This window comes from Coenobita brevimanus, chromosome 29 (assembly GCF_032717465.1).
Source record: "Coenobita brevimanus isolate Jiangsu-jjx chromosome 29, ASM3271746v2, whole genome shotgun sequence".
Classification (NCBI taxonomy): domain Eukaryota; kingdom Metazoa; phylum Arthropoda; class Malacostraca; order Decapoda; family Coenobitidae; genus Coenobita; species Coenobita brevimanus.
The window spans coordinates 519,536-544,271 of record NC_136982.1 but is presented as its reverse complement, the minus strand read 5'-3'; the positions used below and the strand labels follow the sequence as shown (position 1 = coordinate 544,271).

Here is a 24,736-nt window from a genome sequence, read left to right as displayed (position 1 = left end):
TGGGAGTGTCCGGTAGAGAGACTTGTATTGGTGGAGTCAGTAGTGGAGAAATAGAAGCAGGAGTGGCTAAAGCTGAAGTGAGGGTGGAGATGGTCAGTGGAGGCATATACATACACTTTTCATGACTGAATCTTGGTTCTGATGTCATTTTGATGCTGAATAGTTGCACTTTATCGAAGTATGTTCAGAAAAAGAAAAAGAAAAAAAAAAAAAGAAAATAAGAAGTCAAAATGATGAGATGAAGTTAGGTGAAAACCAAAAATTTTATGCCTTGCCATAGAAAAAAAATAAAAAATAATAAAGATATATACATCTGACTTAAACTATGCAAAACTACAATAAATTACATTTACACTGATATATATAGATAACAGTTATATCTGCATTTTATTGTGAAGTGAAAGGAAAAAGATTCACAATTTTTTATGATTCTTGGTCCCATATTCGCTTCACGATCTTTTTCCTTGATCAGTCAGTGTAAATAAGTCTTTTTTGATAGAATGCTGGTTGTGGTGTTACTTTAAAGCTGAACAGTTGTATGTTATCACAGTATGTTCAAAAAAGGAAAACAAAGCAAATATAAAAGTCAAAATGATAAGCTGATTTTGGGCAAAAAAAACAAAAATATTATAGTGCCGTAAAAAATATTTGCCAAGAATAAAGTAATAAAGTAAACAAAACCATGAGTCATATCAGCTGCGCAGAACCCGCCACACACAGAGCAAGCATTCCATATTGTCATGCCTGAGTCTCTTTGTTATGACATGTAAATGCGGTTTGTGAATATTTTACAAAACTGTCTTAAAATGTAAAAAAGAAAATATATGTAGTAGCGCTGCTTTGGGTGTCTGCCCTTTCCTCTCTTCCTTCCTTCCTCTTCTTTCTATCCTTCATTTTTTCTTCTTCCTTCTGCCTACAGACACTCCCTCTTATGTCTTCTTTCCTTCATTCTTTCCTCTTCATTCTGCCTATGGGTGACTCTACACTGACAAGCCAAATGGTTTCCTGTACCCCAGGAAACCATTTACTATGCTGGGTGGTAACCATATAACCAAACTATGATGGCTGGTGGTTTAGTGGGTACTTGAGGCACTCCAATCGGACTGAGACTGTGTAGGTAAATATCCAAGGGGTAGTTGGGGTTTATTGCTAACATAATGACACCCAGGGATGAGTGAGCCTGGTCATTCTCATCTTAAATGTCAGGACCAACTTGCTTAGCCCCGGGCTCCTACACTCCTCACAGGTCAACATAGGACTGGATGATGGATGATCTTAAAATGATGAATAAATTCTTCACTGGAATCTCTGCATTTGGAATTGAAATGATGCCAAAAAGCGTCATTGGAATCTCAAAGGGTTAACATACATGTTCACCAATATTACTGGAACCACTTCTACATGCACCACATCTGCGATGTTTTTGCCAGTACAGAGTCACCGTAACACCTGGCATCTCTCTATCCCTCTATAATTCTCTATTCCTGACACAAGAGGCTAGATTTAGGCATGAGTCAGGCAACAAGAGTAGGGGTTAACTACGCAATACCATGGCATACAATCTGTCCAACTACTATGGTCTACTGCCAAGCAGCTCATAGCACATACAAATGAATACATCTACATTAATGCTGGATTGCTATGTCCTGCTGAGTAGGCCAGTGTCTGCCCCGCTGCCATTAGCTTATACACAAATATCAACAGTACCCTGATGCTCCGAGTCAAAGGCCTTCTCACTCTGATTTGCTTTTTTTATAAGGGCTTGAATATGCTTGCGTACTCCAGCTCTGGTTACCAAATGGCAACTTCATGCTGCTCAATCTATAGCAGCCTCTCTATCCAGTCCCATAATCCTGAAGTCACACTCTATGAACTCGTCCCAGGTCTTTTTCAGACTATCTCTCACAACTCTACCTTCAATGATCACACCTCTCATCCCCCACACCAAGTTATCATCTTTTATCCTCTCCACATGTCCAAACTATCACAATCTACCCCTTCTCATCACAACATTAAAACAATGAAGTCAAATCACTCCTCTCAATGGCACAATGACAATCATAATGCGACTTGTCTTGGGTACACTTCCTAAGGTGCCTCCAACAGGACTGACAGTGTAGTGAAGGAACAGCTTTTTTCATAACCAAAATGCCATTTTTGACTCGCAATGGGTGAGGTGACTCTAGAAGGAACCTTGGTTACCCGACCATGCCTGAGGGATTCAGCTCCTACCTCCTCACCACACAAAGCATTAGTCGTTCTACTCACACCCATTAAAGATCATGGAAAAATGCCATATTTGTAGCTCTGTAGACTGAGGTCCTGGAATTCAGCATATTGCTTTTTTTTTTTTTTACCCACTGAGGCTGGGGATAACTTTCATATTGTTCTTGCCATCTCCTGATAATTAAATATTGCTTAAGATGACTTTTCAAACTGGAGAGGTTAGATAAAACCTTAATAAACCTTCATCAAAAAAGGGTCTATCCTGACTTGAATAAAACTGCATGGTAGAAGTAAGAAAATTTAACAAAGATGTCACCCAATGGCTGAGATTAAAGACTGGATGAACCATTCGTAATTTCAGGGGAAAGTCGTCGTGCCTCGAGAGGCTCTACAACTGGAGACAAGAAGTAATGCATTCAATTTTCTGCACTCTGAATTACTTCCACATCACCATTTCAAATGTTTATGTGTTGTCATAAGTGGCCCAGAACCACCTCCAGTATCTCAAAACTTGCTTTCGGTCTCTGCAATTTTCTATTTATTTATCCATATCTGAGCATAGCATAGACAATCCAACCCCTAAGGAAAAGCAGTTTTCTACTTATAACAAATCAATTCACACTGAAAATATGATAGAACTCTCTCATTAGGAACTGATTTGATAGTACAATTTAAGCTTGGATGTTTTTATGGCAACTAAATGAGTCTTGGGGAAGATCAGTTAACACTGTTTTAACAAAATTCAGATAAAAAAAAAACATTCTTTGCTCCACAGAGCGATCAATTATGTGTCCTTTCAGTCAACAGTTCATATCTTGACTGCTTGACCACCACCACTCATAGGAATAACAAATACAAGTCAACCTTGCTACATGATTAACCATTAAATGACAGCTTGCTAATATGATCTTAACAGTTTACTTTAGCATCCTTTATTTTTTCCAGTGTAATACTGGAATTTCCACTTATGCAGTCACTGTGATCACTTATGAAGCATTATTTTTCTATACATAATTGCCGATTTTGCTTATACAATCCCTACAATTCCTGTGTTCGATATACAAATGATCATCGTATGATAGGTTTTCCATGAATGTAACCTGATCATGTTGCAAGGTTAACCAATAGAGCGCTAAGTGGTTGGTGGGGGCGCTCACTATCCACTCACTCGATGTAGTGCTGCTCTCGGATGCCTGCCCTTTCCTCTCCTCCTTCCTTCTTTCCACCGTTCCTCTTCTGTCTGTCTTTCCTTCATTCTTTCCTCTTCCTTCTGTCTATGGGTGACTCTTCATTGAGTGTCAAGTCAAATGGTTTCCTGTACACCACGAAACCATTTACTACACTGAGTGGTAACCATACAACCAAATTATGGCACCTGGAGGTTTAGTGGGCAATTAAGGAGCTCCAATCAGATTCAGCCTGGGCAGGTTTATATCCAAAAAGTGGTTGGGGTTTACTGCTCGCATAATACCACTCAGGGATGAGTGAGGTTGGTCACTCCCACCTTAAATGTCAGGACCAACTTCCCATGCCCTGGGCTCCTATACTCCTCGTGGGGCAACACTGGATTAGATGAAAAAAGGTTACCTGACAAGAGTGACAACGAGGCGATGGCGAGGCGACTTGTAAGGCTCCAGCTTGACAAGAAGGGCAAGGATGGGTGGGACAAAAGTGATGATGCAAGTCACAATCAGTGGATAAATCAGTAGGCCCAAACCACTGCCTTTCTGCAAACATAAAATATTTAACTTATGACACTGAGTTAAATTTGACAAATAGATGAATATTTATTCTGATAATGTTATTTGCTGAGAAATGTATGTGGAGTACAGACAGTGGACAGGATACAAAATAAAGTGATTCATGAAAGATAAGGAGTGAGGAAGTCTGTGGACACCAGAATCGAAGAGAGTGTACTGAGATGGTATGGTCATGTGGAGAGAATGGATAACAAAAGAGTGGTGAAAAAGGTATATCTGAGCGAATTTGAAGGAGGGAGGAGGCGAGGTAGGCCATGCAGAAGGTAGAGGGATATGGTGGATGTGTGTGTGAGGAAGAGAGGTTTGGAAGTCGCTGCGTCCAGGGGACTGACAAGAGATCGAGCTGGCTGGATGAATATTGTGAGAAGTGCATGATCAGGGATCTGGCACCCCCTTTTAACGTGACAGCATCCGGACTGACTCTATTGGATACGTTTATGTGAAGCTACAGTACATGGTGAATGTTTTTAGCATATCAGATAAAGCCAGGATTCCAGGGGCTTGAATGATGAATGAATGGAAGCGTGGTCCATTGGACTGGGCAAATTTGGGGTGCCTGGACATTGCTATTCCTCACCCTGCCCTAGAGTGGGAAAGGAGGTCAAGAAGACAATGATTTTATATATATATATATATATATATATATATATATATATATATATATACTGTATATATATATATACTGTATATATATATATATATATATATATATATATATATATATATATATATATATATATATGTAGTCTGAGACATAGCATCGGTGAGACTGTCCTCTCTTAAAAATATGCTTGCCGATGCAAATTTTTAAGCAATACACTCAGACACCTCTAAACAGTTCTCCTTACATCACCCTGCAACTAAACTTTGACATCCCTCAGTTTAAAAATTTCAGCTATGCCTCTGGTAATAAACAAAGACTGATAAGCAATGGCTATACTGAAATCTCACTGAAAACATTCTTATTCCTCTAGGAAAATGACTCATGAGGTATGGATATATACCTGTACAGTAATCCCTCCAAGATCCGACATAATAAACCCAAAGGCATGTCCGGGACTTGGTTTTGTCCGGGACTTGGGAAAAATGTCCTAGGACAGGTACTTTAAGATCCCAATCCAACCTAACTTTGAAAGCCACCTAAATAACTCCCTACCGAACATGCACAACACCTATTTAAGACCCTATACACACAAATAAGGGACAGAAACCATGAAATAAATGAAAAGGAACCAGAGAATGAGAAATTAGAAGTGAGTATGGAAAATATTTAGCAGAGTACAGGGTACTTATGACATGTCAGTGGCCGTTACGAAGATTAAACCGCCTCCTTTATGGCTCTGACAGTGGTGAAGGTGCACTTGAAGCACATACAGTCATCCAGTGTTGCGCTGCACTTAATCCTTTGCACTGTGAATTATAACTGTTTAACACTGCACACTGTGTTCTTACTTGTGCCACGCCAGTTGCAACACACCAGTGTTGCACTCTGCACTTAATCCTTTGCACTCTGAATTCTAATTTCATAACACTGCACAACACTGTAAACTCCCACGTGGTCTAGTGGCGAGGTATTGCAGTTTATTCACTGTCCACCACAAAAGCGAGCACATGGGTAGCCATGGAGAAGAGCGTGAAGTCACGATGGTAGGTACGCGGGAACTGGGAAGGATGCAGGGGCGCTCTAGTGGATGTCGCCAGATCAATGCGCCAAAACACAGCTGTTTGTCACCGCACGGCAAATTTAGAGTAGGGATGAACACATGTTGGCCTTTTTTTTTTTTTTTTTTTTTGATGTCCCAGATGTCCAGATATGTTAGGGAATATTCCGAGACTTGGACTAATGGACCCAAGCCCAAAATGTCCGGGATTTGGGTGCCTGGGTCTTGGTGGGATTACTGTACTGTATTTACATCATATTAACACTGAGAAACACATTGATGTACACTCTGGTGGTACTTACAGTATTTTCAACAACATTTTGGCTGATACCATTTTCCAACATGAGAACAGTTGCCCATCCGAACAGAGCCTCGAGAGTCAGAACCAGAAGCCAGAAAAACAGTTTCACACACCAGCTACGCACCAACTCCCACAGACTCTCTTCTTCATCATCACGAAGGTACTCCTCCAAAAGTTCCTGCAATACGCATGATCAGAGAGCTAGAAGAAATATTACCATATGCATTCCTTATTATAAGTAATGGATGTGTTCAATAATATCATAAATTTTTACAAACAACTGCTGCTGTAAATTAGAGGAAACTGGCAGTTAATCTTCACAAGTTACACTGAAACTTCTGGGTGCATAAGTCTGTTTAATTAGGTTCCCTGTAATCTATATGGGAGATTTTTAATGGGCGGAGGGGGGTCCAATGAGCCCTACTGCTACTTGACACTGCCACACTCATTGCCTTGATATTACAAAAATCTACTTATTTCATAACATTAAAGTTGCTAAGTCTCTTAGTCCTTCAGCTTTCATGCACCCCTTCTTTATACAAACACACTTTTCCTGGCTTTATGCTCTCTCAGTATCAAGTCACTGAAATGTTTGTGCTGTGTGTCACTGTCTTTCCTACCGTGATCTTAGTGTCTTTTACGGACTTTCTACTCCAAATCCAGAGAAAAAAATAAAAATAAAAAATAATAAAGTTGTGCAAACCCACCAACTGAAGGATATCAGATGTGGAATGGGGGTGCAGGAACTGGATATGGAAGAAATATTAATGATAAGTCATCCTAAAACAACACAAGATAATTTACTGAGACAATATTAGATAAAGGTTTGATGACAGCAGACAGCAAAAGATAATGCAACTTGGTGAGCTGACATAAGGTAAAACATGGCTAAAACACAAAAGTACTGGAAAAGGTAACAAAACTGTAACAAAGCTGTTAAAAACATTGCTAACGTCTATTGTTCTTACTATAATTCTTATTAGGGATGGCTCCTGCCGAATCCATCCAAACTGAGTAAAATTTTACAGGCAATCAGAGGCTGAATGCTTAACCCGTACCATGCTGAAAAAAAAAATAATAAAATAAAAAGACTAATGCCCCTCTATGCCGGATGATTTTGGATTTTCTTTTTTGTGGTTAAATAGGCTTAATACACCAATATAAGATCCCTGGCACTAATAAAAGTAATCACTAAAGCCAGAAAGTTGGCTGAATTGAGTCAGGTTGGTGCCAATCAACCTCTGAAATATTCGTGGTTACGGAGAAAGCAGAGCATCTGTGAGCTTGTGAACCGATTTTGGGTTTTCTTGTTGTGGGTAAATGGGTTTAATACATCAATGTAAGATCCCTGGCACTAATACAAGTAACCACCAAAGCCAGAAAGTAGGTAGAATCGAGTTGGGTTGGTGCTACACAACCTCTGAAATCTTCAAGGTTACAGACAGAGCACAGCAGCTATGAGCCTGCAAAGACTCACTCACCTCCCGTGACCCTAAATCAGTGTTGTAACGGCAGCAGAGAAATGACTGAAGTTTGCAAGATACAATATTACCTTCCGTTTTACTTTGGCTGCTTGCAATGACTTCTCATTGCTGCAGGATGTAGATCTACAACACTGGCATTTTTGAAGGGGAAGCAGATCTACATCACTAGTACGGTACAGGTAAAGTAAAAACCAACACTGAGAACTGGACAGGAAAATGTGGAGATGCAAGGATAATATTCTTAAGAATAAGTCCTTCAATGTCTTTGACTGTCACACACAACAGCAATTCATACTATATACAAGGTGATGGATTGAAAAGTTCACTCAGCAATCACTGTGTTACTGGAAGCTGGATGAAGAATCAAATCAACAAACCAGTGAGTTTAACAAATAACCATGACTCCAGGTAAGACTTACCTTGAGTTCACTATATATACTACGGTGTTTGAGAGCTGCTGCTTTCTTTTCAGTGATGCTAAAGTCCCACGATGAGAAAACTTTTTTGACAAAGGTGGCTGACATGTCATGTTTTGTGTCTATGTAGTTATTTTTGTACAGAATCGTTACTCTGAAACACAAAAACAAGTTTTACAATAAAGGCATTAAAAAACTGTTAAAATTTTTTTGACCAAATGGATACCTAAATTAAATGACCACTCCTAAGACCAGCCTTTCCAACCAAATGTTCACACCTAGTACATAGAGGTATTATGGTATTACTGGGTGTGTTTGTGGAAATAAGCTGGCATCAAGATGTACTGTACTTCATTTGAACACACAGCACAAAAAATATTTTGTACATCATTACTCAGAGACTATAAAATGTGACAATGCAAATATATTAAAGTGCAAAAAACTGAACAAAAATCAAATTTAACTGAAAAACAGGAAAACATTATTGTACTATGTCATATTCATACAAATCCTAATAATCCTGATTGAGACATTTGGGGGTGCCGAGGACTGTAATAGTCATCGTAAGAAATTTTAAATGTGATGGTGGAAATCTATTACAAGTGCAAAAAATAATAAAAATAATTTTAACTTTCATTTTCTTTGTTTTCCTTTCTTGAACATACTACAATAAAGATCAACTATTCAGCTTTAAAATGACACCAAAACCAACATTCTATGATGTAAATGTATTTACACAGAGCAATCAATGAAAAATATCGCGGCGCGAACATGTGGGTCAGCACAACAGCACCTGACTCTAGCACAGACACAATCTGCCTAGCCCAGAAACCTGATAGGGTTAAGCCTGGGTTTATTTATAAGTCTTCCAACCCCTGAGCACTGAAGCAGTGTAACAAAAACCTCCTCCGTGTCTAGTGGATTAGCAACAAAAAGGCATGGACCACCAGCAAGATATTCAGGAAATGGTTACACCACTGCCTACTGACGGAAGTATGGACGTATCTGCAGAAGCTGGACATCCCCTTCAAGGTCCTCCTAATCTTGGACAATGCTCCTGGCCACCCACAGTTGCTACAGGGACTCTATGAATATGTGGAGGTTGTCTGTCTGTCCCCCAACACAACCTCGATCATACAACTACTAAACTAGAGTGTAATAAGTGTCATTAAGGCTTATTATACCAAGCAGTCCATGCTAGGCTAGACACTGCCTTGGAGGACAATCCTGACCTACGTGTTATGGATTATTGGAAGGGATTCACCATAGCAGACTGTCTCTCAGTGGTGCAGGAGAGTACTGTATAAAAGATTTGCTGCCGGAGACAGTGAATGGTTGCTGGAGGTCTCTATGGCCGGAATGCGTCCGAGATATTGACAGATATGCTTCACGTGACCCGATGGAGCAGGTCGTCGGTAGGATTGTGGAGCTGGCAAGGCAGGTAGGAGGTGAAAGCTTCGTAGACATGCGGAAGGGTGAGGTGATGGACCTGGTGGAAGGCCATGAGGTGGAGCTGTCTGAGAAGGAAGTCTGCGAATGAGGAGGAGGAAGATGAGGACAATCCTGAGGAAGCACCACAACTGCAAGCCCTCTCTCTGGAGAAGCTGGCACAGGGATGAGGATGACCGTGCAGCTTAAACAATTATTATACATTATGACCCCATCAATGGTGAGGGCATTCAAAGTTAATAACATGTTAGGTGCTCCGGTAACTCTATACAATACACTTTTGGAGGCGATGAAGAGGCAATGATCGTAGTTACCCATCATCATGTTCATTATAAGGAGACCGTAACCTGCTGTAATTCCTGAGACTTCTCCTTCCACCTCACCTGAGTCTAAGCCTCAGCCTCAGCCTGAACCTGAGCCTAAGCCTGACATCACATATTTTTCCACCTGCCTCTGAGTTGGATTTTGATGATCTTCCACCCCTCAGCAACAATGACAGCAGTGGAGATGATGGGATGTCTATGCACATGTACTCGTCATGCCATGCAGTTACATTTCGCATCATCTCTCACCAAGTCATCTGTCATCGGTAACTGCATGGCTAATCATCTTCTATGTCATCGTTGTCATCATCATCAACATTACACAAGTCATCAGGGTTCATCCACCATAACTTCAGAGGAAGTGGTGAGTTAGCTCTGTCTTTAATGGGTATGGATATAAGCTGGGGTAAAGTATTTACCTGATCACTACCCCAGGGTCACGCTGCTGTGTGAACGTGGTGCCCACTGCTGCAAGAGTCCGTGGAAGTCACCAGCTACATAATTGTACCCCAACTTCTTATAACCATAGCCACAAAAAACTTACTCGTTATTACAGTTTTTTTAACAGTAGTTCAGTATATAGTTGCGACAGTTTATTCTGTCTTCAGGTCCCAGAAATGTTTTTTAAGGTGTTTGTGCACAATGCTGCGGCAATCTGTGGCAGTCATCAGCAACAAAATTACCCTAAATTCTTATAACCATACCCATTAACAACTTCTTTATTATTAATGTATTGTATACAGTAGTACAGTATTTGTTTGTGATGTTTTATGCTGGTTTCAGGTCCCTAAAATGGTTTTTAGAGGTTTACAGGGATACTCTATGGGCATATTCTGGGGGAAGCATCCACAATTCATGGATCCCCCTCCATTCGCGGAGGTCTGTGTCCCCTAACCCCCACAAATACGGAGGGGAGACCTGTATTTCCCTGTACGAAGGAAAAGGCGTAAATGAAGTGTGTGGTAATAATAGGGGAATTTGTCTTCTTAGTGTACTAGGGAATGTATATGGTAGGAAACTTACTGACAGAGACAGGGAAATAATAATGGAATTAGTTGGTCAAGAACTGGGAGGGTTTAGGAAGGGAAAAGGTTGTGTAAATCAGATATTCATCCTTAGGTCTTTAGCAGAAAAGTTTCTAGAGAAAGGAAAGAAGTTTTATGCAACCTTCAAGGATTTGGAGAAAGCATATGAGAGTGGATAGACAAGGAATGTGGAAAATATTAATACATGAAGTAAATGGGGAGTTGTTGAATGCCGTTAGGTGTATGTATGAGAGTGCAAAAGCTGCAGTGCATGTGGATAGTGAAATGAGTGAATTTTTCTACCTAAACACAGGGCTAAAACAGGGACATGTCATGTCCCCATGGCTGTTCAATCTGTATTTGGATGGGGTTATAGAAGAGATACAAGGCAGGGCAGTAGATGTTGGAGCAGTTCTAATGAGAGAGGGCAGTGGTTTAGTTGGAAACTTCCTGTACTGTTGTTTGCTGATGATACTGGTATATGAAGATGAAGGGGAACTACAATGCTTGGTGAATGAGTTTGGGAGAGTGGTTAAGGAACAGAATTTAAAGGTGAATGTAGGGAAGAATAAAGTTATGGTCTTAGAAAGAAATGAAGTCACTGAATGTACAGTGTGGAATGAGGATGAAAAATGGAAAATGTGAGTGCATTTTAAGTACTTGGGTAGTGTGATGAGTAAGGATGGAAGTTTGGAGGATGAAGTGCTTGAAAGGGTACAACAGGGAAGAAAGGTTGCTGGTTCTTTGAAAGCAGTGATAAGAAATAGGGAAGTGAGCATGGAAGTAAAAAAGTCACTGCATCAGAGTATTATGATACCAACTCTAATATACAGATGTGGAGTTTGGACCTTGTTGGAGGGACACAGATTGTGGGGGAGAGCAGTGGAAATGAGTTATATGAGAGGAGAATGTGGAGTTACACGGAGAGACAGACTAGGCAAACGAGGAAGTGAAGGAATGTTGTGGTGTGGATGTGGGTGTGATAGAAAGCATTGGGAGAAATACACTGCAGTGGTTTGACCATGTAGAGAGGATGGAGAGTGACAGACTAATGAGGACAGTGTATGTCAGTGAGGTGGAGAGAGGGACACAGAGCGGGAGGCCAAGGATGAGATGGAGAGATGGAGTGGAGAGGTATATGAGAGAGGGGGGTTTGAGCTGGGGGGAGGGCAGTGAAATGGCAGGAGACAGGGTGACATGGAGGCAATTTGTTGTGGCCACCCCTTATGGGACTGATGCAACTGGCAATAGATAGATAGACAGATTTTTGGCCTGCAAATTTACTCATATTAATGTAAACATGCCAAACAGACATAAAAGTGCTCAATTTTCACAAAAATACCTGAAACATGACACTGGACAAAAATTTAAAATACAGTCATTTTGATGAGAATACATAAAAAAAGTGAGTTTTACGCCAGGTACCCCTTTTTGGATAAGGGCTAAGGCGTTGCCCCTGGGTAGAGGACTTTGGTTTGGAGCGTGTAGCATTTTATGACCGGATGCCCTTCCTGATGTCTACCAGTGACCCTTGGGTGGATTCGATCCTCCGACCCTACGGTCAGAGCGGAGCGCTCTAACCCACTGAGCCACGGCTGCTACAACTCGAATAAAAGTACTAGGTAGACTCCAAAGTAAGAGGGCCATAATAAAGAACACTGTTAAAGTGTATGGGAGTGATATAAAAAGATATATAAGCACTGTGCAAGTGCAAAAGAAAGAGAAGAATTTGACAGGAGATTACACAGTACCTGCAAACAGCTGGGAACTGCATAAAGAAAGAAGAAACAATGAGGCAAAGAAACATAGTTGTCTTTTAAAAACAACTGGCTCTTGCAACCAGCAACTAGATGAAGCTGTGTATGCCTCAAACAGTTATAATTCTAAAGACATTTTTGTAAAATATGAGATGTGACAATACCAGCCTCATCAGACTAAAACACACATACACACATATGCATCCATACACACGTATACATGTGGGCACACATACATGCAAGTGTGCAAACACAGTTATAATCTTCATTTCACTCATTAAGATTAGTTTAGTTACCTGCGGAGGATGACTATTATGTATATCAAATAGGATATGATGATAACAAGGAAGTATGCCTCAGGTATGTTGTAGTATTGGCCTTCAAGCAATGAGAAACTACCGGCCAAGTAGGTACCATAGTAGAGTGCAGTGGAGTCAAACCAGCCCTGAAACAACAGTTATGGATTTGTTTAAACATTCTGAGCTATAAAGAAATGACAAAGATTTGAACTCAATTCATCTTGTACAATAATACTTTTTTTTTTTTTTTTTTTCACTTGACCAAACTGGGAGAGTCATTAAATGATACAAGATGAAAAGGAATGCATGAACAATGCTAAAAAATAGGACAATTCCACATCCTACTGAGCACAGCCTGCTAGTTTTTGCATTTTCATATGTACCAATTACAGACTGACTCTAACTGGTGGATGTAACAAATATATATATATATATATATATATATATATATATATATTGCAATGGTTAAACAGACTGACTCTTAGCTGGTAGGTGTTAAAAAAAAAAAGAAAAAAGTGAAGATGGTTAAAACTTAGGCTGAGTCAGGATTTGAATGATAGTGAATGACGGTGCACTCATTTTACAATGCATGCTGCTGACAGTTCTCCTACCTTCACATTTCATTTTTATTGTAGATCATACCTCACCCCATCCTTATGTGCACAAAAAAGGTGGTGATGATGATGATTATGATGATGATGATTGATGATGATGATGATGATGATGGCTGATGATGATGATGATAATGATGGTGATGACTGATGATGATGATGAAGACAGTTGATGACGATGATAATGACCGCAAACATTTTAAGATCTCCTACCACAAGCCCAGGAGACAAAGTAGAGGTTAATTAAGGAACACTGCATAGCTCACAACCTTCCTGCAGGTTATGAAAGCACTTCAGGCACAGAGGCAGTCCTCATTATACCATTAAACAAGGAGTAAATGTCAAAGTATCACAAACTTTTACACACAACTGCTACTGTAAACAAGGGAAACTTGCAAAATAACTTCATAAAAGGAGCCAGAGAGTACAGTCTGGGAATGAGCATGAAAACACACACACACAGAAAAAAAGGGAAAACCTATGACAGTTAAATATTTTTCAAAGTACTGTACATGATACAAAATCCTGCCAGAGGAAAATGGAAAAAATCTGCATCACTGTTATGCATGGCCAGCACAGAAAACAAAGCTGTGGTCTGACCTGGGACTCAGCCAGCAGCCCACAACTAGCTCACAAACCATGTCGGCAAACACACATAATGACTTTCATTACCACACTAGTAAGAAGTGCAAAACTATTACTGACTGTCATATTACTAGGGTTAAATAAGGTCCAAGACCTGTTATGCTAAGAAAAGCAGCAGTGAACAAATACAGCACATTGTACATCTGTGCACCGGTAATGTGCAGCCTGAATTCTCATAGGAGATGTGAAGCAGCTCAATACTGTACTATGTGTAGTGCAAAATGCAGACACTCCTTACCATTCTTGTCCAGCTCCCTTGGTATGATGCAAGAGGTTGAAACATCTTGTAAGACTTTTAGATTATTACAAGACTTTTAAATTACTTAGAGTAAGAGCAACATGGGTTGATACTCAGTACAGTACACAACAGAAAAGTAATGGTATACATAAATCCTAACGTTGTATTGTATATACAAGATGTCTCGGGAGGAAAAGGCAAACTTTTGGGAAATGGCAGATAGGAAAATTCATAGAAAATTATATCAAATCTACATAGGCCCAAATCTCAATCATTACAGAGCCACAGATACTGATGATCTGATGGGTGAATTATGAAGGAGACTGTTTTCACCCATATGGACCTCTGTATATGTTGAGATCTGAACCAATTATGATATAATACTGTATTTTTTTACATAGCATTCCCTCATCTATCATTTCCCAACATAATGCCCTTTCCTCCCAGGGCACCCTGTATATACTAAACATATGATATGCTTGAACAGCTCTGTTAATGGCTGGCAAATTCAGTTTTATTGAACATTAGACAGAAAAATCAGTTAATCCCTTCAAAGTACCCCCATTCTGCATCCACATAATTATTCGATGATCCTGCCACTGATGTACGCATTACTGAAGCAATGCTTTATTGTTGCTCTTCAGATACTGTCTTTTCTCAGTAGATGTTTATGCTTGTCAAATAAAAGTCTTCCCATCATGAGCTTCAGTTTGGGGAAGAAGTGTTAAGTTAGGTGAATAAGATGCATGTCAGCCTTTTTTTCTTTTTTTTCTTTTTTTTAAATATATGCTTGCTGCTACACACACCAGTGAGATTGTGCCAAAAAACAGGAGAAAGCAATCTCATTCACTCACATTTAGTCTCTCAGCTGTCACATGTAAATGTCTCCACAAAACCATTTTAATCTATCTGTGAATGGGCCCCACAAGTTTATGGTCTACCCACCACTTCATTAGATCACTGGCACTAGGTCAATATGGGACTAACTGAATTCTTGCCTCCGCCAAAAACTCCTGGGTAACTCCTGGGTAATGAGCACTGCGTGACTGGGCACGCTAACATGCTGAAACAGCCACCTACCATTCTACTACTTGCATTCTTTGTATCTCACTGCTGGTTACAGCACGAATGTTTCAAACCTTCCAGGTAGAAAGCAATATTAACAGTGGGGATAAATTCTGTGTGCACAGTTCCTAACATGCCATATAATGTGAACTGCACAACCTTTTCTTACTGTCTTGACTGATGAAATAATTCAGGTCTATGTGACATTGGTGTCCTCTACTGGGACTCAAAACTGATGGTCTGTAGGTCATCCTTACTCCTTCTAATGCTACTGTGCACTGGCACTTTTTATTGTGCTACCTGGTGATCAATGGCAACAAAAAGAATGGTTCATGTATGACAAACAATGGCACAAAGAACTGGCCACTTGTTAAATATTGGTACTGTACCACTGTCAGAACTTTTTCAGCCCACCTCATATGTGTATGTTCTTGTACTTCTGTACCATATGTATGTATGAACATATACAATACTTCCTCTGGATATGTGGATTCCCCATATATCAATTCTCAAGTGCAGCTGGAAAAGTGATACAGTAACAAGGATGTTATAAGAATGGAAAAAGCAAGCTGATTAGGCAGCAAGCTATTCACACACTATCCTTGAAGACTGAAGCTCCATATGCAGTACCACTTTTTTTCCCTTTAAATTTCACTGTCTTCATGTCTACGTTACCACCATACTGTACGCTTTGTCCTTAGGAAGCATATCTGTAATCTAGTTGGGGCTAAAGAGGGTTATCACCACCAAAGCAGGGTCTACCGCTGTGAGATTTATCCACTTTCTCATTCCTTTAACCCTCCTCATTGTCACCATCTTACTTCTCCTTTACACAGTAGGTTATGCCCTTAGGAAGCATATCTACCGTATACTCTGGATGAGATGACAGCAGGTCTTTAGTTGGCAAGATGGGGTAAGGTTGGAGGGCTGGCTAACAGGAGAATTTTAAAATAGATCTCCGTGTGTGTACGCTCCCCTTGTATGGCACCCTAAGTTAACACGCTTTCCATGCATACACAGGGTCTGTTGTACACTACGTATATACAAACAAATTCCTTATATAATATACTGTATATATATATAGCGTATGTATATATATATATATATATATATATACAGTAAATGTCCTGCAATTCAAATGGCAGGAGACAGAGGGTCTTTCAAACTAATGTTTTTTCCGACTATTGTAAGGGACCTCTGAAAACATTACACATATATACATGATCCTTAACACTTTTGCAATCTGAGGAGGCATATCTGTGTCCAAAGAAATATTCACCATAAAACAGAAATTCCGTCTAGCATCCTGAAATTCGGTTTAATATTAGCCTGACTGAATTTCTAGTTCGGAAATACTATTTTCATTCATACGAAAATTTAAAAATGTGACCAAACAACACTTAGAAAAAAAAAGTGGTTTAAACATGTTTATGTGCTCTTTCAACTTATACTCGTCATAACTGTTTTACTTTATGGAATATCATTTTCTTTTTTCATTAGTCTTATTCCACAAAGTCTCAGCTTTCTAATGGTATAAAGACAAATCCACTTATCCAAATATTTCAGGGTGAAAAAAATTTTTGGAGAAAAAACTCGAGTGTGCGACAGGGAAGGAGTGAGGGAGAGCGGGGAGGGGGGGAGCAGGAGGATTCTCCTGGCTGCAGGAGAGTTGGACCGGGAAAGTGTTAAATTAATCACCTTGAGTTATCATTTAATGTTAGTGTCGCATGCATTCATTTAATGACCTTGGGTTTATCACTTAGTGTAACATGCGTTCATTTAATCAACTTGAGTTTATCACTTAATGTTAGTGTCACATGCATTCATTTACCAGTTTTCTTTTCACCACGACTAGTAGAAAGTGTGGGAGCCATTGCTACTTTGTTGTCACTTATTGGTCAGCAAATTGAGAAGAATTATCGGGAGAGGGTCAGACTGGGCACAGGTATAAACTGAAAATGGCGGGTGAGAGCCGTCCTCCCCACCTTCTTCCGCTCCCCGCCGCTAAGGGGTTTTGGTGCTGCCTCGAAAAATTTGGAGTACTGGGATAATTGGATTACTGGTGGTCGGATTAGAGGACTTTTACTGTATTATACATACATAAATACATACATACATATATATATATATATATATATATATATATATATACTGTACATATATATATATATATATATATGAAGATATACATACTGCAATATCAAGGGAAGGCAGTAGGTGTCGATATGAAAGGTGATCATTAACACATCTCAATTGAGTATTGGTGGAATTACAGTACACTCTACTCCTATCCAATAAGGAGAGTCTTGGGTTACCATCAAGTTCACACTTCACGTCATAACACATTACTGTCTGGATCTGTTGGACCATGAAATCAATTGGCTTGTCTCCCAGCATACAGTCACCCGAAGGCAGCATTACATCAAGTGAGTGGATGGTGGGTGCCCCATCTGCTACAAGTGGTCACTAATCATATTACAATGTCCATGTGAGTACATTTTAAAGGAAAATCTTAACATCGATATCTGCAGACATGAGCTGGAGAGAGTTAACAAGGATGTTATAAGCATGGAAAGTAGATTTTAACACCCAGGGCACAAGACTTCCCTCAACCATGGCAGGTAGGACACAGAAGTGTGATGAAATATAGAACTCCAACTTGTAATCAAAATCTGCTGATACATTAGTACCTGGGTTGTTATGCTCATCTACAGACAAAACTTCATGTTGACTGGAGCATATCTGTCCTTCTAAAAAAAAGTTTTAATTAATGGATTCAATTTTGTGACAAGTGGTCAGCATGTAATATAGTACTCCAACTCGAATTCTTCCCACTCCTTCTGGCACCTTGCCAAAAATCTTTCTAACAACTTTACCTCATCATCCTTCCCTCCTCTTTTCTACTCTGATGGTTCTGTAGTTATTTCTTCTACTGATAAAGCAGATCTCTTCGCACAGACTTTCTCCTCCAATTCCACCTTAGACGATTCCGGTGCTGTTCCTCCATCACTTCCTCCCTCTGACTTCCTCATGACTGACATAAAAATTTCTTCAGTTGATGTATTTTCTGCCATCACTGGCCTCAGTACTAACAAGGCTTATGGGCCTGATGGGGTCCCTCCTGTTGTTCTCAAGAACTGTGCTTCTGTGCTTACACCCTGCCTAGGCAAACTCTTTCGCCTTTGTCTGTCAACTTGTACCTTTCCTTCTTGCTGGAAGTTTGCTCTCATTCAGCCAGTCCCAAAGAAGGGTGACCACTCCCAACCCTCCAACTATCGTCCAATTGCTTTAACGTCCTGTATTTCAAAAGTTTTCGAGTCAATTCTCAATAGAAAAATTTTAAGGCATCTTTCCTATCACAACCTTCTTTCTGATCGTCAGTACGGGTTCCGTCAGGGACGCTCCACTGGCGATCTTCTCACCTACCTTTCAGACTCCTGGTCATCCTCCTTTCGGGACTTTGGCTAAAGCTTTGCCATTGCACTTGACATCTCAAAGGCTTTTGATCGAGTCTGGCATAAATCTTTAATTTCCAAACTGCCCTCCTACGGCTTCTATCCTTCTGTCTGTGCCTTCATCGCTAGCTTCCTTTCTGGTCGTTCTATAGCCGCTGTTGTAGACGGCCATCGTTCTTCTCCTAGATCTATCAACAGTGGTGTTCCTCAGGGCTCTGTCCTATCACCAACTCTCTTCCTTTTATTCATCAATGATCTTCTAAGCTGTACATCTAACCCTATCCACTCATACGCTGATGACTCCACCCTTCACCTTTCCATTTGGTTCCCGCAACGCCCATCTCAACAGTTACTTCAACAAACAAGGGATGAGGCTATGGCACACCTAATGTCTGACTTGGCTCGTATCTCTGACTGGGGTGAAGGTAATCTGGTTGTTTTTGGTGCATCTGGGACTCGGTTCTTGCACCTGTCAACCCGACAAGGTCTTCCACAGGTGTGCCCGCTAATGTTTGGTAATATTCAGCTTAATCCTGCATCATCCTTGAACATGCTTGGAGTTTCATTTACTCGGGACTTGTCTTGGAGGGATCATGTTGCATCTCTTGTGGAATCTGCTTCCAAGAGATTGGGTGTGCTAAGCCGACTCCGCTCTTTCTTTGCCCCTGCACAGTTGTTGACTCTGTACAGGGGTTTTGTCCGCCCCTGTGTGGAGTACAACTCTCATGTGTGGGAAGGCTCCCCACATGCAGCTCTTCTTGATAGGGTGGAGTCAGGGGCTTTTCGTCTCATTAACTCTCCTCCTCTTACTGACTCCCTTCAACCTCCGTCTCTTCACCTCACTGTTGCATCATTATCTCTTTTCTATCGCTACTTTAATGGTCACTGCTCCTCTGAACTGTCTGCTTGCATTCCTCCACCTCTACGACGGGCGCATAGCACCCGTCTGGCAGCAAACTCTCATCCCTTTTCTGTCCAACTCTCTAATGCAAGAGTTAACCGTTACTCCCAGTCTTTCATTTATGCAACAGGTCAGCTCTGGAACTGTCTCCCTCTGTCTGTATTTCCTGCTGCCTACGATCTCCAGTCTTTCAAACGCATGTGTCCAGGCATCTCAAAATGATCGGATCTTGAATTTGGCTCTCTATTGTATTTTGTTTTTCTCTTGGAGGGAACTGTTACTGCGGGCTCATGGCCTTTGGTTCCTTCTTCCTCGCATTAAAAAAAAAAAAAAATGTATTGCAGTACCAATGTGGTGGTATCCAGTGATCGAGAAAGTGTTAATGATGTCAGTTGTACCTCTAAAAATAAATACCTAAACTGGTCTGATCAACAACAATATTCCTTAAAGACTTAAACCATCAAACTTTTTTTTCATCAGTCCACCCCTGTGCACAGAATTCACAGCCTGTTCAAAAAGCCCAGTAGTTCTCCTACATACCATACAACTTCACATGTCACCACTTTGGCGCTAACATCCACTGTCCATGTTGAATACATGCTAGGGCTGTCTCATACAAGACTGGTGTCTTGGTATTAGCGAAAGTATTTTTATGACACGTCGGCGAGTCTTGTAGTAGATCAGGTAGTCTGATTTTATGAAATTCAAACCCTTAAACTGTTCCCTGTTTCAGCAGGGATTTGAATCTTGGTCTGGTAGGACTGCAGGCCACCTCTCTACCAATCGAGCCACCGCCTATTCAATAGCTGCTTATTGCACGATAAAATATTCCAATCTGTATATGACTGCTGTTAAATACTGCTCTTCTTTTGAATTATTTAATTACAAATTACACAGTACCATATATCTAAAATTCAAATCGTGAAGGGTTGGGCAAGCTCCTGAATTCTGATGAACTATTATGGAATGCTTGTTGATTAGCATCCTACATTGCAGAGGTGTGGTCAGGACTGACTATGGAGGCCAAACACCAAACATGTTCCATCCTTGTCATGTGCTGCAAAAATTATCATCAATTAAAGGTGAACTGCCTTCCCCTTGGTGATTTAAGTTTTACTGATACTGCCTTAAAGTGTGGTTACAAACTCTTGAGGAACTGAGCAATCCTTATTAAAAATATTTCATGACTTACTGCCCCTGTCAGCCAATCCAAGGCCCCAAATGAGTTGGCGGAGGCCTCTTGGGTGTCTGGATCTGAAATAAACCAATGTTACTTTTTAACTCTTTGACTGTGTAGCTCAGTAAATAATTTGCTATAAGCATGGATAAAGTACTTAACCCCTGCTAGGCTGATTCTTTGTATGGAAGTGTATCTATATGAGTCACTGTTTTATAACCAAAGTATACTGTACCTAATACGAGGCTTGCACCTTGGCTCGTGCAGACCTTCATTGTGCCTCACATGAGGTCTGCAGCTCAGCAAGGGTTAAGTGTACATATGCTGTATATCAGCCTAAAGATTACTTGAGACAGTCTATGGTTGTAACTGTTGCTATTCTAAGTGGCTTTGGAGATTTCACTACATCTCTTCTTTAGCATTTATTCAGCTCATTACCCCTCAATACCTTCTTGTAAGTACCGAACCCTCTCCAATCCATACCTCCATCTCATCCTTGGCCTCCCCCTCCCTCTCCCCCCCACCAACTCACTCACATAAACTCTCCTCATCAGTCTCTCGCTCTTCATCCTCTCCACATGACCAAACAACCCCAATGTCTTTCTCCTAACCCTTCCTATCACATCCACATCCACACCACAATATTCCTTCACTTCCTCATTTGTCAGTCTGCCTCTCCATGTGATTCCACATGCTCCTCTCAAGTAATTCATTTCCACTCCTCTCACTCTTGACTTGTGTCCCTCCAACAAGGTCCATGCTTCACTTCCATACTTCAGAGTTGGTATCACAATACTGTCATGCAGTAACTTTTTCACTTTCATGCTCACTTCCCTGTTTCTTATCACTGCTTTCAAGGAACCAGCAACTTTTCTTCCTTGTTGTACCCTTTCAAGCACTTCACCTTCTAAACTTCGATTCTTACTCATCACACTACCCAAGTACTTAAAAGCACTCATATTTTCCATTTCCTCCTCATCCAACCTCACTGTACATTCACTGACTTCATTTCTCTCAAAGACCATAACTTTATTCTTCTCTACATTCACTTTTAGATTCTGTTTCTATCATTCATCCACCGAGCCTTGTAGCTCCCCTTCGTCTTCAGTATCATCTGCAAACAACAACACAGGGAGTTTCCAAACACTGCCCTCTCTCATTCAGGCCGCTCCAACATCCACTGTCCTACCTTGTATCTCTTTTTTAACCCCATCCATATACAGACTGATGAACCATGGAGACATGACACATCCCTGTTTCAATCCAACCTTCAAATAGAAAAATTCACTCAGTTCACTATCCACAGGCACTGCAGCTTTGGCACCCCCAGACATACTCTTCAAGGCATTCAACAACTTCCCATTTACTCCATATATTCTCAATACTTTCCACAATCCTTGTCTATCCACCCTGTCATATGCTTTCTCCAAATCCATGAAGGCCACATACAACTTCTTTCCCTTCTCTAGAAACTTTTCCACTAAGGACCTAAGAATGAATATCTAATCTACACAACTTCTTCCCTTCCTAAAACCTCTCTATTCTTCTCCAACAAATTCCTCTGTTATTTCCCTAACTCCATCAATAAGTATCCTACCATATACTTTTCCTATTACACTAAGAAGACAAATGTCCCTATGATTACCACAAATTTCTTTTTCCCCTTTTTTTCTGATCCAAACTCTCTTATATTTTCCTTCCATATCTTGCACACAACAACACATACGCCTTCTTTTGTCCTCTCATTCTCACCCACTCCCAGGCATATACCCCATCAATACTCCCATTCTCTCACACTCTCACCTCTCCACTTAGTTTCAGTTAATCCACATCCATCCACTTTTGTACCCTCAAGCACCTGGACAATCTTTCTCTCTTTCACCTCATCATTTGCACCCCTTACATTCCATGTTGCAATCCGTACCATGTCCTTTGTTCGGTCCTTAATCTCCACCTCTTGGTCAGTCCTGGTCCGAGGCTTCTTGTTCATATTTTTAGTTAGTTGTTTTCCGTGAAGGGGCACTAACCCTCCACTAACACTTGTTGTTACGGGGAGATCACATGTTGGTTGGTTATAAGGTTACCACCCAGTGTTGTAAATTATTTCCTGGTTTACAGGAAATCATTTGGCTTGCCACTCAATGTGGAGCTACCCTAAACACAGAGTAACGCTACACTAAGTAGGCCAATGATGGGCGCCCCCACCTACCAACATATATATATAAATACATGGGGCAATGTAGGATTGGATGACAGATGGATGGATGGATATATATATATATATATATATATATATATATATATATATATATATATATATATATATATATATATATATATATATATATATATATATATATATATATATATATATATATATATATATATATATATATATATATATATATATATATATATATATGGATATATATATATATATATATATATATATATATATATATATATATATATATACATATATATATATAAATATATATATATATATATATATATATATATATATATATATATATATATATACAGGTATATCTATTGCAGCACCTTAATTACTCACTACACCAACAGGCGCCACAACTGACAAATACAGTGCGGTAAGAAGATCAACAATTTCCCTTGTCACTCCTGAATACCTTCCCCTTTATGAGACAGTTCTCAACTGCATGCAAGGATATCAAGGGTTGGTTTTTCATACCATGCCCTAAATGTCTGGACTTGGTAGCCAAGTCCTGGGCCCATATGCTCCTAATGGTACATTACTGGGCTGGATGATGGATGGATAGATGGATGGTAGGATAAAAAAAATCATAATGACATCCAAACTGAAGTTATGAACTGAATACACTACAATACGAGCAAATAAAATTATATCCTGCAAAACCCACCCAGATTCTCATCAGCCAAGGTGTTGGGCAGCACAGTGGAGCTGTTGGTTGGTGACACCTCCTCTGATGGGGCTAAAAGTTGTGGCGTTAACAGGAACCCACATCTAGATCAACCACAAGAAATATAAATGTTAGGTAATACACTGCCCATTACATGAAAATATGCAGCGCTAATTTTATTCTTCACATATAGGATGGGGCTGAGGTAGTCTCCAGAAAGCACTGGGCAAGGGAGATCTAATCAAAAGTATTTCCAATAAAATGGGCCATAAACTGATTCACTCACCGTTTTAGCCCTTGGAATCCTGACTCCATCTCATAGATCTAACTATCCACACTTACAAGATTTATAAAACCTATCAGTTAGTAAATCCGATGACTACCAATTTTATAATGAGGTGCGAACAATTGTCATATAATCCTCCATAGAAAATTCATTCAAACAATTCAATCTCTAAGGAATACAGAATATCCTATCATAAAATGGGTTATTAAGGACCTCAAGCACTGTATTGCTGTTGTTGATGTGGCCCCAGGTTTATCTGGATATGAACCTGGTGGACTGTAGGCTGAAGTTACCCTTCCGCAATCCACTATCCTCATTTTACTTTTTAGGAGGGGGGGGGAGAAGGGTAGGAGTTGAGGGGCATTTGTACGACCAGGCAGCTCCACCTACAGGTTATATCAGTGCTACTGTGTGAAGGCATCTCTCTCATGTACTGCTTTCTTTGGTAAAATATGTAGATGCATAGAAGAATGAGGCAATAAGTGAAGACATGAGTGAGGCAAAAGGAAAAATATGTAGCTGCCAAGCACACGGTGAGGAAAGAAGTAAGACTGAGGTAAATGCTCAGCAAGAAATGACAGACACATTAAATACTCTGCGAGGTAGAAACAATATATTTCAGTCGGCCAAAAAATGGTCTGAAACTTTTTTTTTTAAAGCCGTTCACCCCGATAACTGAGCTCCCAATTACAGAGCTCTCATAAGGGTGGCCCAAAAGAATAGTTCAAGATAAGAATCAAAATGAAATTATTTG

At 40.1% G+C, this 24,736-nt stretch overlaps 1 protein-coding gene across 1 annotated transcript in view; it reads right to left on the bottom strand.

Annotated features, from left to right (window-relative positions):
* The window catches only part of LOC145394899 (transmembrane channel-like protein 7), a 71,254-nt gene that overhangs the window by 28,643 nt on the left and 17,875 nt on the right, over window positions 1-24,736 (bottom strand). Inside the window, exons 6-13 of the mRNA XM_080268651.1 lie at window positions 23,697-23,800; window positions 20,763-20,870; window positions 17,576-17,713; window positions 17,246-17,280; window positions 12,699-12,847; window positions 7,852-8,002; window positions 5,965-6,126; window positions 3,814-3,953 (exon numbers count right to left, since the gene is read on the bottom strand). Of these exons, the coding sequence (XP_080124777.1) occupies window positions 3,814-3,953; window positions 5,965-6,126; window positions 7,852-8,002; window positions 12,699-12,847; window positions 17,246-17,280; window positions 17,576-17,713; window positions 20,763-20,870; window positions 23,697-23,800 (987 nt within the window). The remainder of the gene's footprint in view (window positions 1-3,813; window positions 3,954-5,964; window positions 6,127-7,851; window positions 8,003-12,698; window positions 12,848-17,245; window positions 17,281-17,575; window positions 17,714-20,762; window positions 20,871-23,696; window positions 23,801-24,736) is intronic.